General features: G+C 37.0%; 1 protein-coding gene across 44 annotated transcripts in view; it reads left to right on the forward strand.

Annotated features, from left to right (window-relative positions):
* LOC127958675 (rho guanine nucleotide exchange factor 15-like) overlaps nt 1-15624 on the forward strand; it is a 115545-nt gene that overhangs the window by 73796 nt on the left and 26125 nt on the right. Inside the window, exon 1 of one of the 44 annotated variants that reach the window (XM_052557624.1) lies at nt 14850-15576. The exons of 40 other annotated variants lie outside the window; for them this stretch is intronic. In XM_052557624.1, the coding sequence (XP_052413584.1) occupies nt 15207-15576 (370 nt within the window). In that variant the 5' untranslated portion in view covers nt 14850-15206. Of the gene's footprint in view, nt 1-14849; nt 15577-15624 lie in introns of those variants that run through there. 3 more of the 44 variants (XM_052557634.1, XM_052557596.1, XM_052557632.1) reach the window with 3 other exon arrangements.

A 15624-nucleotide genomic window follows, 5' to 3' on the forward strand; every position in this document is an offset into this window, starting at 1 on the left:
AAAGTACCCTTTTTCGCTGGTGTTTAGGTTTAAAGCAGAGGTCATTTTTGACAATTTCATGGGCAAGAAGCTATAGATGTCGATGTATCTCTGTTTAAAGGCTTGGTCGTACATGTAAACAAGTCTGCAGCCTTGGAGTATGATTTTTGGAGTTAATCCCTGACTAGTAAAATACTCTAGCAATATAAAAGAGTCGAAACCTGAAGAATTGTGTGCGATAAATGTGAAACCCTCAAATTTCGGTCGTCTGAAATGCTTGATCATCTGATCCACACAATCTACCCCTTCCTCTGAAAACTCATCCCCAGCTTGCGTTGATGCACAAATATAATTTGCCTTATGGCGGCCGTTTCCATACATTGTTTCAAAGTCAAAATAAATATAGTCTTGGCTATGTTCTCTAGGCTTGGCTGGTTGAATATAGCAACAGTGCTGATCTTCACCCATGAGAACTTCGGTGCAATGCGCACATCTGGATGGTGCACATTTGTGCAATAATAGCTTATCACCCGACCATTTTGTTCTGTACTGTCTGTAACATTTATCACAGTATTTTATGCTATCACACTGAGACTTTGATCCGTCACTTTGTGTTTGTTTATGCATTTCATAACAGAAATCAGATCTACAGTATCTCAAACAATCATTGCATTGTACCGATTTCTTGGGATGCGTGTAGCAAGACATGTTCATGCACACATTACATGTAAATTTGCAATAATGTACACTACGATCATTAAACCCTTGATAGCAGTACTCACAAACATACGCGTAACCTAAGAAGCCTTTCAGATTTTTATCCAATAAAAATTATCTTCATGCAGGTACAAATGCAACATCTTGTGATGGGGCTCATCCGTATTTTTATACACGTCCAATTTACCTGAATCCGATCTGTGAACGATAACTATTTTCAGGTCTAGAAAGGCTTCAAATTTAGAAACATCATGCAACACAATTTTATCTTGTGGATCGTAACCCAGATCGGTATGTATATTTCTGGCTAATGTCATCAATTCTGCATCGGTACACTGTGGATTTAGAATGTGAGCTATGCACATGCTAAAACACATATTGTCTGCGAAATTTTTGGGAGCAAACAAATGCATTCTATTTTTCTGTATGATCTGATTATGTGCCAGGTCTGCCAACTTCCTACGACCACCACCTTGTTTGTTTCGCGCTACAGAGACACATAACTCTAAAGCGGTATCAAAACTCAGATCCGTATTGCTTTGAACGGTTCGTTCGATTTGGTCTACAAATAGATTAACGTCGTGATTGTTATCAGGCGTTAGAACGGCATTAATAGCTGTGGGTAGACTTGCACCTTGCAGAGAGATGTTAAAAAAAAAACCTCGCCAGCTAATAATCTGTAAAGCGTAACAATCTCGTTCAAAATATCATGTAAAAATATATTATACGCTGCAAAATCATCTGTCGCTATTTCACGAAAATGTATAGTTCTGCGAATTTCTAAACCATTAAATCGAGGTCTTGAGACAATCGTAAAATCACCCACACTACCTCCTTCTCTCACTAGTCTATCTATGTAAGGCTGACTGAGACCCATATCTGGAGCTGTGGGATCGTAACCCGAGGGATCGTTATTAGAAGGGCCTGCACCGACCTGATCGCTGTCTATAGCGGCACCCAACCATTCGTGTTGTTCGTCTATAAGTTTGTGTAATCTATCATGTTAAGAGGATTAGGCGGTAACATCTGTAAATGATTGTTAATAATTTCATGTAACTGTTGTGTATTGTTTTGAAAATCATATCTGGGCCTTAATGGTCTCTGATCATCTTCTGAAGTGTGGGTATGTAAATCATCGTGACATCTTTTACTACTCATTTTGAATTATTATTTTTTATTTATTTTAAATCGAAAAACACACCTTTTTTAAATTTTAAAAACAAGCGTGCACACTCCTGAAAACACCAACACCGATTCACAATGCGATATAGATGACAAAACAGAAACATACAGCAGGTATAAATTCAAAACACCTTTTCTCCGCAAGTAAAACGACGCCTAATATGGGAGACAATAACATGCAATACGGTATAACAGACAATATTAATAAATGAAAGAAGCTAATGATAATTCACTACCAAGAACAAAACAATAAAACATGTAAGAAATAACAAACAATAATGTAAGAAATATTTGGTGGTAATAACGAATCGAAGCCAAAAAAAAAAATAAAAAAAAATAATAATAATAAAAAACAACAATACAATACATATCAAGGGCGATCACGCTGGTACAAATCTGCTAACATTCTTTGCATTAGATTTAAACGTTCCATGATCAGAGTAAGAGCATTAACAGATACATTTTGTTCAACTTGTACCTGATGGATTTCTCCCGGTACCCCGCTCATGCGCTGTTGAAACTGTCGAAATTCACCATATAGCTGTTCGTGGCAACTTCTCCAAAATTCAGCCGCGTGACGCAAGGATTCGTTGAGCTGTTGTTGACACTCTATGATGTTCCTCAAAATCGCCACAACGGGCATGTACCATGAAGCTGGATTAGGTGGCTAGCCAGCTATGTTTCAGCTTAGTTTCCGCCAACCCTGGGTTTTAGGTACTATGAAAGTAGCTTGGCTTTAATCTGTGTTTGTTGCCATGGTATCTTACGCTGCACGGCTAACCTGCTCCGGGCAGGTTATGTTCTGGGTTAGAGATTTCAATCTGACGGTGAACCAATCAGATATGAGAGAAGTGACACATGTCTGACACAAAGTCACTCCAGTTTATCTTGCTCCAAATTAAAGGTCACTTATGCTTAAAAAAAATAAATTAAAAAAAAGTCTGGCTTTAATGATAATAACGGAGTCATTTTATGATTTATATAATTATTGTGATTCATATTATTATTTATCTCTTACACACAAGCATAAAATTTTTTTTAAATAAATATTAATGTATACAGATCATGTAATATAAATTAGCTGTAGTATCAAAAGATTGCACTATTTTAAAAATTACAAATCTGACCTTACATGTTCGAGTCTCTATCACTATATATTTTCAAATTTATAAACTAAGTTAACAAGTTCCACTTGTGACTACACTGATGGAGCAAGATCATTTATTTTATTAGTCCTCCTTCATTTTTCATATGACATTTAAATTTGTCATATTCTTCAATCTCTTAACCTTTAGCAAAACCTTTAACCTTTAGTTTTGAATCTCGCTGGGTCTCTCGCGAGAAGTAAATCAAACTTGCTTTGTGTTGCAAGGCTCGTGATTGGCTGTTCGCCAGTGATACGCATTCATGTGCACGCGCTCCACAAAATCAGGATCAAAGCCTGAATTGACAAAGAAAGTTGATGAACAGCATCATGGTACCAACAAAGCCGGATTGGAGAGGTTTGGTTTTGTCAACTCAAAACTAATCCTGTAACTCTGAATTTGTTCAGCTGCCATCATGGTACAGGCCCCACATCACTTTGTGCATTACCGACGATCTCTTCTACATAATAGGACAATGCTTGACAGCTCAATTCGAAAAGTGTGTCAAACCGTCGATTAACACGGCGAAGCATATCATAATCAAGCCTTCTATTTAAATCACGTTCACGGAACAGCTCTTGAGGGTCTTCGTTAGGTGACTCTTCCGTCTCCTCCTCGCTTGCCGAATCGTTAAAAGATGCACGATCCCGGCGCTCACCATAGAATCGGTCCAGGCTGTTAGTCCTCCTTCGTCATATCCGTGCTCTGTAAATGTAGATAAAGGTTTTATTATTATTTTGTTGAATAAAACGCAAAACATAAAACGTAAAAACAAGTTTTTCTGCTTTAATACATACCGTTATTCTCCGAAGTCTTTAAACGACTGGTGGTTGGTACATCGTCCGCTCCCCACTCCGGTAACCTCAAACATTTTACCCCCTCACCCTGGGAGTGTCGCGGCCTACACGTAACACTAGCTTCGGTGCGACCGCTTGAAACACCTGGGAGATTGTGAGAAGCTCCTTCGGGACCCAGAACGTCGGCGGGGGCGGGATTTGTGACGTGTCCTAGGTCGTGTTGTGATTCAGGTACTAATCACAACCTCTTGTTGCATGTTTTCTGGAGGAGTTACCAGCGCTTGATTGTTGACAACAGCTTGTTCGTTTGTCAAAAAAAAAACATTTCATCATTATTTTTTATCTGACAAGCATGTTATGTGAACCTCCATTTTTAACTTAGTGAAAAAAAGGCTTACCGTTATTAACATCTTTTAACAGGCAAACAACACGTCCTCATCAACTATAAGAATGATAGCAAAGTTATTGATGTTATTATTAGCCATTGAATTAATAAAATAAAATTGGAAAATACTCACATAACTCTTCAAGGATCTGATCCAAACCTTCATCGAAATCCTGATTCTCAAAACCACCTAGAAATCATCCACGACACATTAAACAAATATTCACTTTAAAATATATTTAAATCATTTGTATAAAAAAACTCACCCTGGTAGTTGTCTGCCATTGTTTCGTTTATTGTTGGATTTGTAACGTAGCACGGCTTGAAGATAATTTGCAGGTAATGAGTATGACAAAACTTTTAGTTTTTAAAGGCTGGGTAGCCCTGTGTCTCTTGAAAACACCTCTAAAATATAATAAACTTCAGTAGAGGAGACCCTAATAACATAAATCTTTAATTCTCATACACGTTGATTTATGTATATGATTTTTACAACTTGCCTGAATGTATCTGTTACAGGCATGATCTGCGCCAGACACCGTCTGGCCTTTATCACATATCCTGGTGCGTTAAGACGCCCTTTCATCTCGACGGGGGTAGATACGGCAATTAACTTCGATTGTATGAAATGCACAGATTTTTAACAAACCCAAAATCAATGCAATGATATCTGTGTAGCGTTTCTCCCGCAAAGTATTACGAATCGTTTGCGTTTAAAAGTTATTCCATCTTACATTGGAAATCAAAGATCTTAATAAGTCAAAAGTCAATAAGTCAAAGTCTTAAATTAAAACTCTCATAAGTGTGTGTGTGTGTGTGTGTGTGTGTGTGTTGAGCCCTGCATTGATGCTTGAAAAATAAATGTAATTACAATACATTTGAATTGTCCTATATTCCTATATATTAATCCTAACATTGGGATGTATGAGTGGCTGGGTTTTTGGTGGTTAAATGACACAGACTCCAGATGCCGGACACAGTCACGTTTCGATGCACAACTTGAGTTGAGATATTTATTTTCCTGCTATATTGTTAAATGGGGATACTTTTAACTACATATGTCTGGTTTATTTACTAGATAACACGACACAAGCGCGGCAGAAGGAAAGTATGTGTGTGTGTGTGATTGTTTGTAAGTCATATTCTACAAGCTTGTTTGTACATGTGCTTGTATTTGCATGTTTGGGTATATTTACGTGTATTTATACTTTTTGTATATTTGTGTGTGTGCGTGTGTGTGTGTGTGTATTGAGGCTTGAAAAAATCAAGGTACGCATGTTTGTATGACCTGTTTGCATTGGTTTCTGAAAAATCACCTTGTGAATAAAAATAGGAAATGTAATTAAAATAAAACCAACGATAGCCTATATATATATATTGAGGCTTGGAAAATCAAGGTATGTGTGCTTGTATGACCTGTTTGCATTTGTGTTTGAAAAATCACACACACATATATATATATATATATATAGCATTTTCAAAACCTGTTAGATGTTTTTACAGCAGCTTGATGTCTAACTGATATGCAGGTGTTGTACCCTTAAAAAGGGGAAAAGTAAGGTTTAAGAAACACACATGACGCAGCTCTCGCCTTCACTCGTCTGTATTGAATGCTTTTGAACAATGTATACAAGAAAACATTTCCCCCATCTCAACCTGAAGAGCAGCCACAGGAGTTGTTTTCATAGCCCCACAGCATAGTCTTAAAGCTTGAGCTTGCACCACATCCAACTTCTTTAATGACGTTTTTGCTGCCGATCCATAAGTGATGCACCCGTAATCTAATACTGATCTTATCAATGCAATATACACATTTTTACTAGCAGGCCTACTTGACCCCAATCTGACCCTGTTAAGCATCTCATCACATTTAGTATCTTTTTACACTTGGTATTTACCCTTCTGATATATTCATTCCATGTTAACTTGTCATCAAACCACATACCCAAAAACCTAAAAACTTTTACTTGCTCTATTTCTTGCCCATACATCTTTACCTGAGCTTCAACCCCTCTGTTTCTAGTGAAAAATACTGTCTTGGTTTTCCCAATTGCAAACTTAAATACCCATGCAATTGACCATCTCTCCACCACATTAATTGCCTCTTGTATTTTACCTTTAATATGATTAATGTTCCTTCCCCTTTTCCATAAGGCTCCATCATCAGCAAACAGTGACTGTCCGATATCCCCCTGTACTTGTGAAAAAACATCATTAATCATTATGGAAAAGAGTATAGGGCTAATAACACTGCCCTGAGGAGTACCATTTTCTACCATGTATCTTCTTGAAACAGCTGTCCCAATTCTTACTTGTATACTTCTCTCATCCAAGAATCCCTTAATCCAATTATATATCCTACCTCCTATTCCTATCATTTTTAATTTTATCATTACTCCCTCCTTCCAAACCATATCGTAGGCTTTATCTACATCAAAGAACACTGCCATTACAGATTCTTTATTAACTTGAGCTTTCCTTATCTCTGTTTCCAAACACATAACAGGATCCATCGTTCCTCTACCCCTCATAAATCCACTCTGATGAGGTGATAAAATTCCTCTACTTTCCATATAAAAAGATAATCTATCTGTAATGATCCTTTCCATTATCTTTCCTACATGTGATGTAAGTGCTATTGGTCTATAATTCATTGGGCTTGATAAATCTTTCCCTGGTTTCCTGATAGGAATAATTACTGCTTCTTTCCACCCAGCTGGCAATTTCCCTAAATCCCATACTTTATTATAAAACCCCAGCAACTTTGTAGATGCTAAAACACCTAAATGTTCTATCATTACATAGCAGATATCATCTTTACCCGGAGATGTTAATCCAGATCTTTTTATTGCCCTTCTCATTTCTTCCATTGTAATTGGTGCATCCATTATACTGTTACTATCCTCCCTTCTTTCAAGTAAATCTCCATATGCTAATCTTGTCAATGTCCTTCCTCTCTTGCCCTCCTCCGTTAAGTTATCGGAACTATGAATAAGAGTAAATGCCTTCGCTATCATCTCTGCCTTCTCCTGGTCAGACACTGCTGCTTCCTCCCCCATCTTCAATATTGGATACTTCGAATTCCACGCATACTCTTAATCATGTTCCACACATCTCCAACAGGTGTTGCTCTACCAATTTTGTAACAGAAAGTCTGCCAGCTTTGCTTTTTTGCTTTTCGTATAATTTTCCTAACCTTTGCTTGTGTTTCTTTATATTTAATCAAATTATGAAAATTATGTTTTTCTTAATAATCTGAGTGCTTTATTCCTTTCTTTCACTATTTTCCCACACTCCTCTGTCCACCAGGGAACTGCCTTTCTTTGCATTTTCCCTTTGCTTTTAGATATCGATTCTTTAGCAACTTGTAGTATTGTTGTTCTAATATTTTTATCAATCTCCTCTATTTCCTCATTAAGATCTATTTTATCCATTTCTATCTCACACGTATATTTATATCTTTCCCATTTTGCGCTACTAAATATCCATTTCCCCACTAATTCCCTTTGATCCTAATTTATTTCCAATAAAACACTACACCATACTGGAAAATGATCACTACCTACCAATGATTCTTCAGATAGATCCCACTCACATATTCCCGCTAAATTCCTATAAACTAAAGTTAAATCTAATGCTGAGATATTCCCTGTATGTACATCTATTCTAGTCCCTCTCCCATCATTTAAACACACCATGTTTCTCTCTTCTAATAATTCTTCTACAACCACACCATTTACATCTGTTTTTACTCCTCCCCATAACGTACTATGTGCATTAAAGTCACCACATACCACCACCTTATTACCATCCAACCCTACTATTTGTGTTATCTGCCCCAACTCTAATTTCCTACATGGATTATAATAATTTATAATTACACACTCTCCCTCATTTGTCCATATCACTACACTAACATATTCTTGTTCGTTCCCCCCTACACTCACTTCTCTGAATGAAATATCATTTCCAATAAATGTAGCACATCCTCCCCCTACTCCATCCCCCCTATCACACCTTACAGAGGCATATCCATCTATCCTGAATTCTAAATTTGGTCTCAACCAAGTTTCCTGTACACAAATAATGTCTGGTTTATTGGGAAGATCATCAATGTACTTTTTAAATTCCTGTCCGTTGGCCATCAAGCTCCTAGCATTCCATTGTAGCAAGAGGACCATTATTAATACTATCCAGTCCCTACTTGCTCCTGGCTTGCTTGACTGTTTAGCTCATTCCTCACCTCCTCCCATGTCAACTCCCTGATATCTAGGTGATGAACTGCTGCTTTTACAATTATTTGTATTCTCTCCGTTTTAGATTTAAAGGGAGGGTGAAATGCTCGTTTTCACTCAATATCCTGTTAATCTTGAGTACCTATAGAGTAGTACTGCATCCTTCATAACTCCAAAAAGTCTTTATTTTTATTATATTTATAAGAGAAAGATAGTCTGTACCGATTTTTCCCGGAAAAACACGAGCGCCTAGAGGCGTGACGTGTGGGCGGAGCTAAAGAATCACGAGCGCCAGTAGGCTTTTGAGTTGAGCGCATGTGGAAGCTGTGACACAGATCCAGAGGCTGAAATTTAACAAGAGCAGGATCAGCCAAGGCGGTATGCTATGTGGTATGTACTGAAACTGTATATATATGCTTAGCGGTTTTGGAAAATGACTAAGTTCCACTTTATGTCGTCTTTTTTTTTTTTTTAAGCTGTACATGTGGAAAGTGCAGTTTGATGACAACATCGCATGTTGTTTACTTGATGTGCTTACAGGCTGATAGCTAAGTTAACAACACAGAGATATTTGAAGCAGTTTTACTCACTGCATGCGGTTCCAACACACGATCGTGACCCTTTTCCGTTGGGACTGCATTATCCGCATTATCCTTAAGAAATGAACGATGTGCAATCCGAAATGCAGGGAACAAACACAAACACTTGCACAACTCCGTTGATGCTCTGTAAAAATAAACTCCATCCACTGGTCCCTTAATGCTGTTTCTCTTTTGGTAATCTGTGCAGGGTTGTCTTGCCCTGGCAACCAAAAACACACTTCTTTTGTGACTTTTCGCGACGCTCTCGCTCTGATCAGGCTGTGCTCAGCCTCTCAGTGCTCTGCTATACGGGAGCGCGCTCTTCCGGCAGAAGAGCGCGCACTTAGGACCCATATAAGGAAATTCCGCTCCATCTAACGTTTTTTGTCTTTCCTCTCTGTTTCTTTCATCACTCTTACTAACCATTTTCACAGCTTCTGCATATGAGATCTTATTTTGAATTTTAGCTCGTTGTACTTCCATTTCCCTTTTCATCACCTCACATCCACCGTAAGCCACACTATGACTACCCCCACAATTACAACACTTTGGTTGCTCGTGATTACAATGACCATACTCATGATCATCTCCACATCTTGCACACCTTCTTCTTCCTTTACATGTTATCGCTGTATGTCCAAACCTTTGACAGTTATAACACCTCATTGGCTTTGGAACATACTCTCTTACACTATAACTCAAAAAACCTAGTGTTACATTCTTTGGGAGCACTTCCTCCTCAAACTCCAGAATCACAAGCTCACTGTCCTTCCTCACTCCCTCCCGAGTTATCTGCATCCTTCGGACACCTTTTAGATATCCTCCTTTAAGATTTGCTTTGATTTCCTCCATTGTAACCCCGACTGGTACCCCCCATATCACTCCCTTACTCCACATGTTTCCTTTTTCAATTTGACTTGTACTTATTACTTTAAACCTCCCAATTTCTTTAATCCTTCCAGCCCGCTCTCTCTGTTCTTCATTTTTACAACCGATCATTAGATTACCATCTCTCAAAACCTTGGCTACTATAATATCCCCGATCTGGTTTCTCAATACAGTTGTTAATTTCACCGGACTTATTGACAAAATTCCCCTCTCCTCACCAAATCTCAATATGATTTTAAACTCTAGTCCTTCCATACCATTATCGTTTATTACTTTCCCATAATCCTCATTAATCCTTGCCCTCTTTGTACTGATCCCAGCAAAAGTAACGTTATTTCCTCTTTTGTCCCTCTTTTTTTTTTTACCATCTTGACTTATATCCATACCCCCCTCACTATCACCCATATCAGTCCACTCTGACCCATTCTCAACATAGTTGTGCCTACCTGCTGCCTTCTCCCTCTTGTCCATTTTTAGTTGACCTCTTTCCAAACTCCCACTTCCATACACTCCTTTCTCCCAGGATCATCCCCAACCAGCGTTTCCTGTAGCAGGTCGCGCCAATTTTTGACGCTTTGTGTAAACGTCACCTTCGCCTTCCTCCACACAGAAACCCTCAAACAGCAGCTAGCAGCGTCGTTTTGGTTCCAGCCGTTTTCGACGCAGCTCTCGCCTTCACTCGTCTGTATTGAATGAGGAAGAGAAGCGCGCGCATGCAATCCGCCTACAGAAGCCCTGAGGCATTACCAATAGATCGACGAATAATCAACCAATAGAAGGATCAGAATTATCTACATTACACTTCTCAATATTACTCGTCTAGTTTTTAACAGTGACAACCTTAATACAGTTTTTAACTTTGACAACCTTAAAATGTATTCTAATATAACCATTAATATAACAGACTATAGTAAACCTATTGTAAATTAGATGAGATAGAAACACTTGTCACACAGGCGCCAGTAATCACACAGACACCAGATGCCGGACACATTCACGTTTCGATGGTTGAGATGACATCTCTTTCCTGCTATATTGTTAAACCGAGTAATTTTAATTACATGTCTGTTTTATTTATTAGATAACGCGACACAAACTTACAAACTTGACAGAAGGAAAGTGTGTGTGTGTGTGTGTGTGTGTTAATTGACATAGCTTGAGAAATTAAGCTTGACAAAAATAAAAGATCTATCCATGGCAATAGTCTAAATTTAGACTAGTCGTAGATTAGAGTAATTAACTTAATAAATTAAAAACAAATAACGCTTTTTCAACGCTGTTTTTTTTTTTTTTTTTTAAAGACTAAAAGCAAATAAAATCGTATAGGCCTACATCATTTAAAAAGTACAAATTGATCTTATGTTTAAACGGATATAAAGTTTTCACTAATTAAGGACTGATGTATATATATTAAAAACTACTTAGTTTAATTATTTTAACATTTAAATCTATTTGATGCTGCTATCACGCCTACAGCGGGGCAGTCTCTATCGCTGGAGGCGTGGTTTATTTCCGGAGCATTCCCAAGCATCATTCTGAGTGTGTCTGCGGTGCTGTGAGGATGACTCAACGGAGATGCCTTAACATCTCCTTAACATCACTTTGCTGACTCTAACTCTCTGTCAGTAACAGTCTCGATTTTTAAAATGGTAGTTAGTGGTAAAGTACAACGTAGATTTGACAGGTATCTTGTCTGATGGATTTTATTTTAAATCAGCGTAATGCCTACCATCTTTTTTTTACATTGTTTTTACAACTTTTTCTAACATTGTGACAAAACGCCAAATTTTCTGGTTTGTATCCTTACTTTACATTTGTTTCTTTTTTCAGTTTGAGGAAAGGTACACATCCTATAAAATTCTATAATCTAGTTTTCTTTCTTTTCTAGCTGGTAAAAAACCTTAAAAGTTTTTAAATTGTAATGCTACAAGCTCTCACATCTTTTTCACGTGTTGCTTCACGAAACATATATGATAGTTTTTGACTTGTTTAGTTGTTTTAGATAAATAACCAGTAACCTAGCTTTCTTTTTATTTCATTTCTTACAACTTTAACAACGTTTTACACTTTTCCAACTACGAAAATGATCATTACATCGTTTCCATTTCGTATGTGTGTCTAACCTTTTTCTTGAAATGCACTGTGTACTTAAAACCTTAATAAAAACTTCCCTTACACCATTTTCATGATTTCACCCTTTTCAGAGTTTAAAAAAAGCACATAGAGCCCAACACATTTTCCCCTCCCTCACCGAAATTCCTTCTTAGGTTCATAAGTTCATATTTAGGTCACTGGGGTGTACAGGGAGGGGAGGGGGTGTACAAACAGGTGTCCAGAACAGATGGCTTTTATGACCCTCATCAATCAAATTTTGAGAGGTAAGGTGCACGAGATCCTCTCTGTTGGGTTAAAGCTGCTGGGTTGCCTCGTTGGGTTGTTTCAGGCCAGCGCTGAGTTATTTAACACGCCTTGAAGATGTTTAAATTGCTCCCCAACTGTCATTTTGGAAGAACAACGGGGCAAAGCCACACATGTGAAATAACATAATGTGCTCGTGAGCATGTCTTACACGCTCATAACTTTTGACTAAAAAATAACACCATATAATCCCTATTGAAAGTATTTAGGATGTGCTGGAGTTGACATTGTTTAAACAACATTATGCAACATCACAACATTTATTTCCATTAAGAATTTTTTCTTTGGCTATTGTATTGAATGGGAGAGTCTAGCCACTCCGTAAAGTTTACTCCAGCACATTCTCAAGACAATCAGTAGAGTTAAGCTCAGGACTGGTGATCAATTCATACATGAAAATGATTCCTTGTGCTCACTGAACCACTATTTCAGAAATTGAGCCTGATGAATTTTGTTGTTGTCATGCTGGAATGTGTACATTGGTACGTCCTCCAACATGGTTGTTTAAGAAATGAAAAGCTACAAACTGCATCAGTTTGGGCTAAAAGAAAAATTGCCAAACATGCAATAATACAGAAACATAAAAATAACTGCAATAATCATTCAATTCTAGACTTTTCAGTATTTGCTTATTTAAATCCAAGTAGTGACTTTTTTTTTTGACCAGACAGTGTACATTTGAATGAGTCTACATATCCAACATTTCAGAGTTTGTAAACAATGTACCCTTAACATTTCTCAATCTGACACTGTGACTGGCATTGGAACAATATTCATTCTCTTTGTGTTTAACTTAAGCTACACAACGAAGCTCAAGTGCATGTTTGAAGAAAATCCTTGATACAAACAAAGCGGTAACCAAAGAAATCTTAAGTAATGACAATTGACATTTTGACATTAATTGACAATAATGACATTTTTGAGATGTCAAATGTTTGTACTTGAGTCAATTTAAGTGTTAAACGTTTAAAATGCAGAATGTTCCTTTCTACTCGTGTACTCCTAACATGTAATTAAATATGCATGAAAAGTGTGGTTGTGCAGAGACCCTCAACCCCTAAGCCTTATGGCATTTTCTCTGGTCATTGTCCTAATGTTCTAAATTATTGCATGTCACAGATTTTTTTTTTATCTATATATTTTTTCCAATTTTAACCCTAACCCTGGGTACATCTTGTTAATTAAGATTACTTATTACCTAAAATATACATTTACTTATGTTGACATAAGGACATTTTAAAATAAAGTGTAAACGAATATGGTAGTAATAAAGAACAAAGATATGTACAGTATCAAAGTATCATCTGAGTACAATGGTACTCCCTTTTATCAGGTATTTTAATTTAAAACATTTTTGACATCTTAAAACATATTTTGCACAGGAATGCTTCCTCCTCCTTTTGTCCCAGATCCTAAGATGATGCCAAATACATTGATGATGTAGGAGCAATCAGCACTATCAAAGGTGTTGTTATTGACAACAAATAAAATTAATTCTATAATGAGTTTGCAACTGAGAATTTACCAATTCCTTGGCAGGAGGAGATGATTGAGACAGGTGTGTTTGGGGAGCTTAATGTCTGGGGAAAAAATGGAAAACTCCCCAACGATCTGGATCCCAACTATGTGGAAGCAAAGGGAGGGGGAAGTGTTCTACTGTGAACTAGAAAAATAAATGAATAAACTTGTGGGCACAATGACTCATGGTGAACAACAAAGGCATGTTGCTTAATGTGCCTTTAATGCTTAATGTGAAGAATGCTTGTGTAACTTAGAAGGTCTCCCTATGTATGTAGTGGGATTTATTTTTTCCTTAAAAATGTTGATAAAAAGTAAGCAAATCACCCCAAGTTATGACATTTTTTTTAAACAAAACTTTCTGATAGCTGAATTATTGTAATATGAGGTAAAATTACTTATAATGTTATGTTTGTACGTTTACAGTTTCATGAGGGAATTTTTGGTCATGGAGGATGTTAGCATTAAAAGAGGAATTAAATCTAGTAAATGGAAAATAAAGGAACTGAAAAAGTAACGCATATCGGCTTATATTTCATAGAGGAAGTGAGATCCTTGTTTACTTTTATGGTTAAAATATATATTTTCCAGACATTTCAGAAGATATTCTGTTTACTGTTTGTCAACACATTGATTTTTGGGGGATTTATAATACATTTAATTGTAAAGATGTCTTGTTAAACTTGACTATAACAATAAAATATTTTAATGCATGAAAGGCGAGTCATGTGCTTTTATGGTAAGTCTGGAATCAGCTGCCTTGCTGAAATATTGAACTGGAAGTTTATATTATAACTTCATTATATGTTACAATGCTTAAAGAAATTAGCTAAATAGATTTTGCATCATACAGAAAATCTAATAATCTTTCTAATCAAAGTAACACTGTATTATCTTATTATCTTACATCTACAGGATATTTCACTTACATACAACAACCCATTTTGTGTGGTGACCTACTTCCCTTTTAAGCCATGTGAGGGACCAGAGGACAAGATCTGAAAGAAGAAATGACCTTCATTAGTGACATTTATTAACAACACTCATAACCGCTTTGCTCACAATGATAGCACACCGGGGGAGTGAAATTATTTCTTTACATATTGTGTGTAGCAGCTTTGAATGCTCAATGTAAGGTAAATGAGCTGCTTTTCTTGTTTTTTTTTTGTTGTTTTTTTATTTTGATATGACAAGAGAACAGAGCGTGACAACACAGGCTTCACTGACCAAGAAGACACTAAATTGTTGATTATGAAATCAGCACAATCATGGATTGTGGATCAGTTGATGCGTTTTGCACTTTAATATCAGTGCATCCATGTGTCTCCGGATTTTGATCTGTAAATCTTTCTCACTTGGACATGAAAATTATTTTGGAGCTTCAAATCATGGATAAGTCAATCCGTAACACATCCAATGGAAAACCTACCATTCCACCAAAACCAAACCTTAATGCTTCACACCAGTCAAGGCACTTTGGTCCCTCTAGCAGTGTGGCTCAAGCTTTGCGTAACTTTGAAAAAGGAACGGGCAAGCAAACAGCAGTAAACAACAATAAAGTGAGAAGATACTCTGAAAATATAAGCCAAGATGGAAGGTCTGTGGTAGTTGGAACTAGATTGTCATGTCCACCCAGGGCAAAGGACCAAGCAGAGAAAATATCTTCAGTTTCTAGACTGAGGGAAACAAATCTTCAACTGGCAGTAGATGATGTGGATGTTGGTCGATCAGGTAGTGAACATTTTGGAATCTGTTTCTAACATATATTTTCTCTATTCT

The sequence above is a fragment of the Carassius gibelio genome, chromosome B5, assembly GCF_023724105.1.
Source record: "Carassius gibelio isolate Cgi1373 ecotype wild population from Czech Republic chromosome B5, carGib1.2-hapl.c, whole genome shotgun sequence".
NCBI lineage: Eukaryota > Metazoa > Chordata > Actinopteri > Cypriniformes > Cyprinidae > Carassius > Carassius gibelio.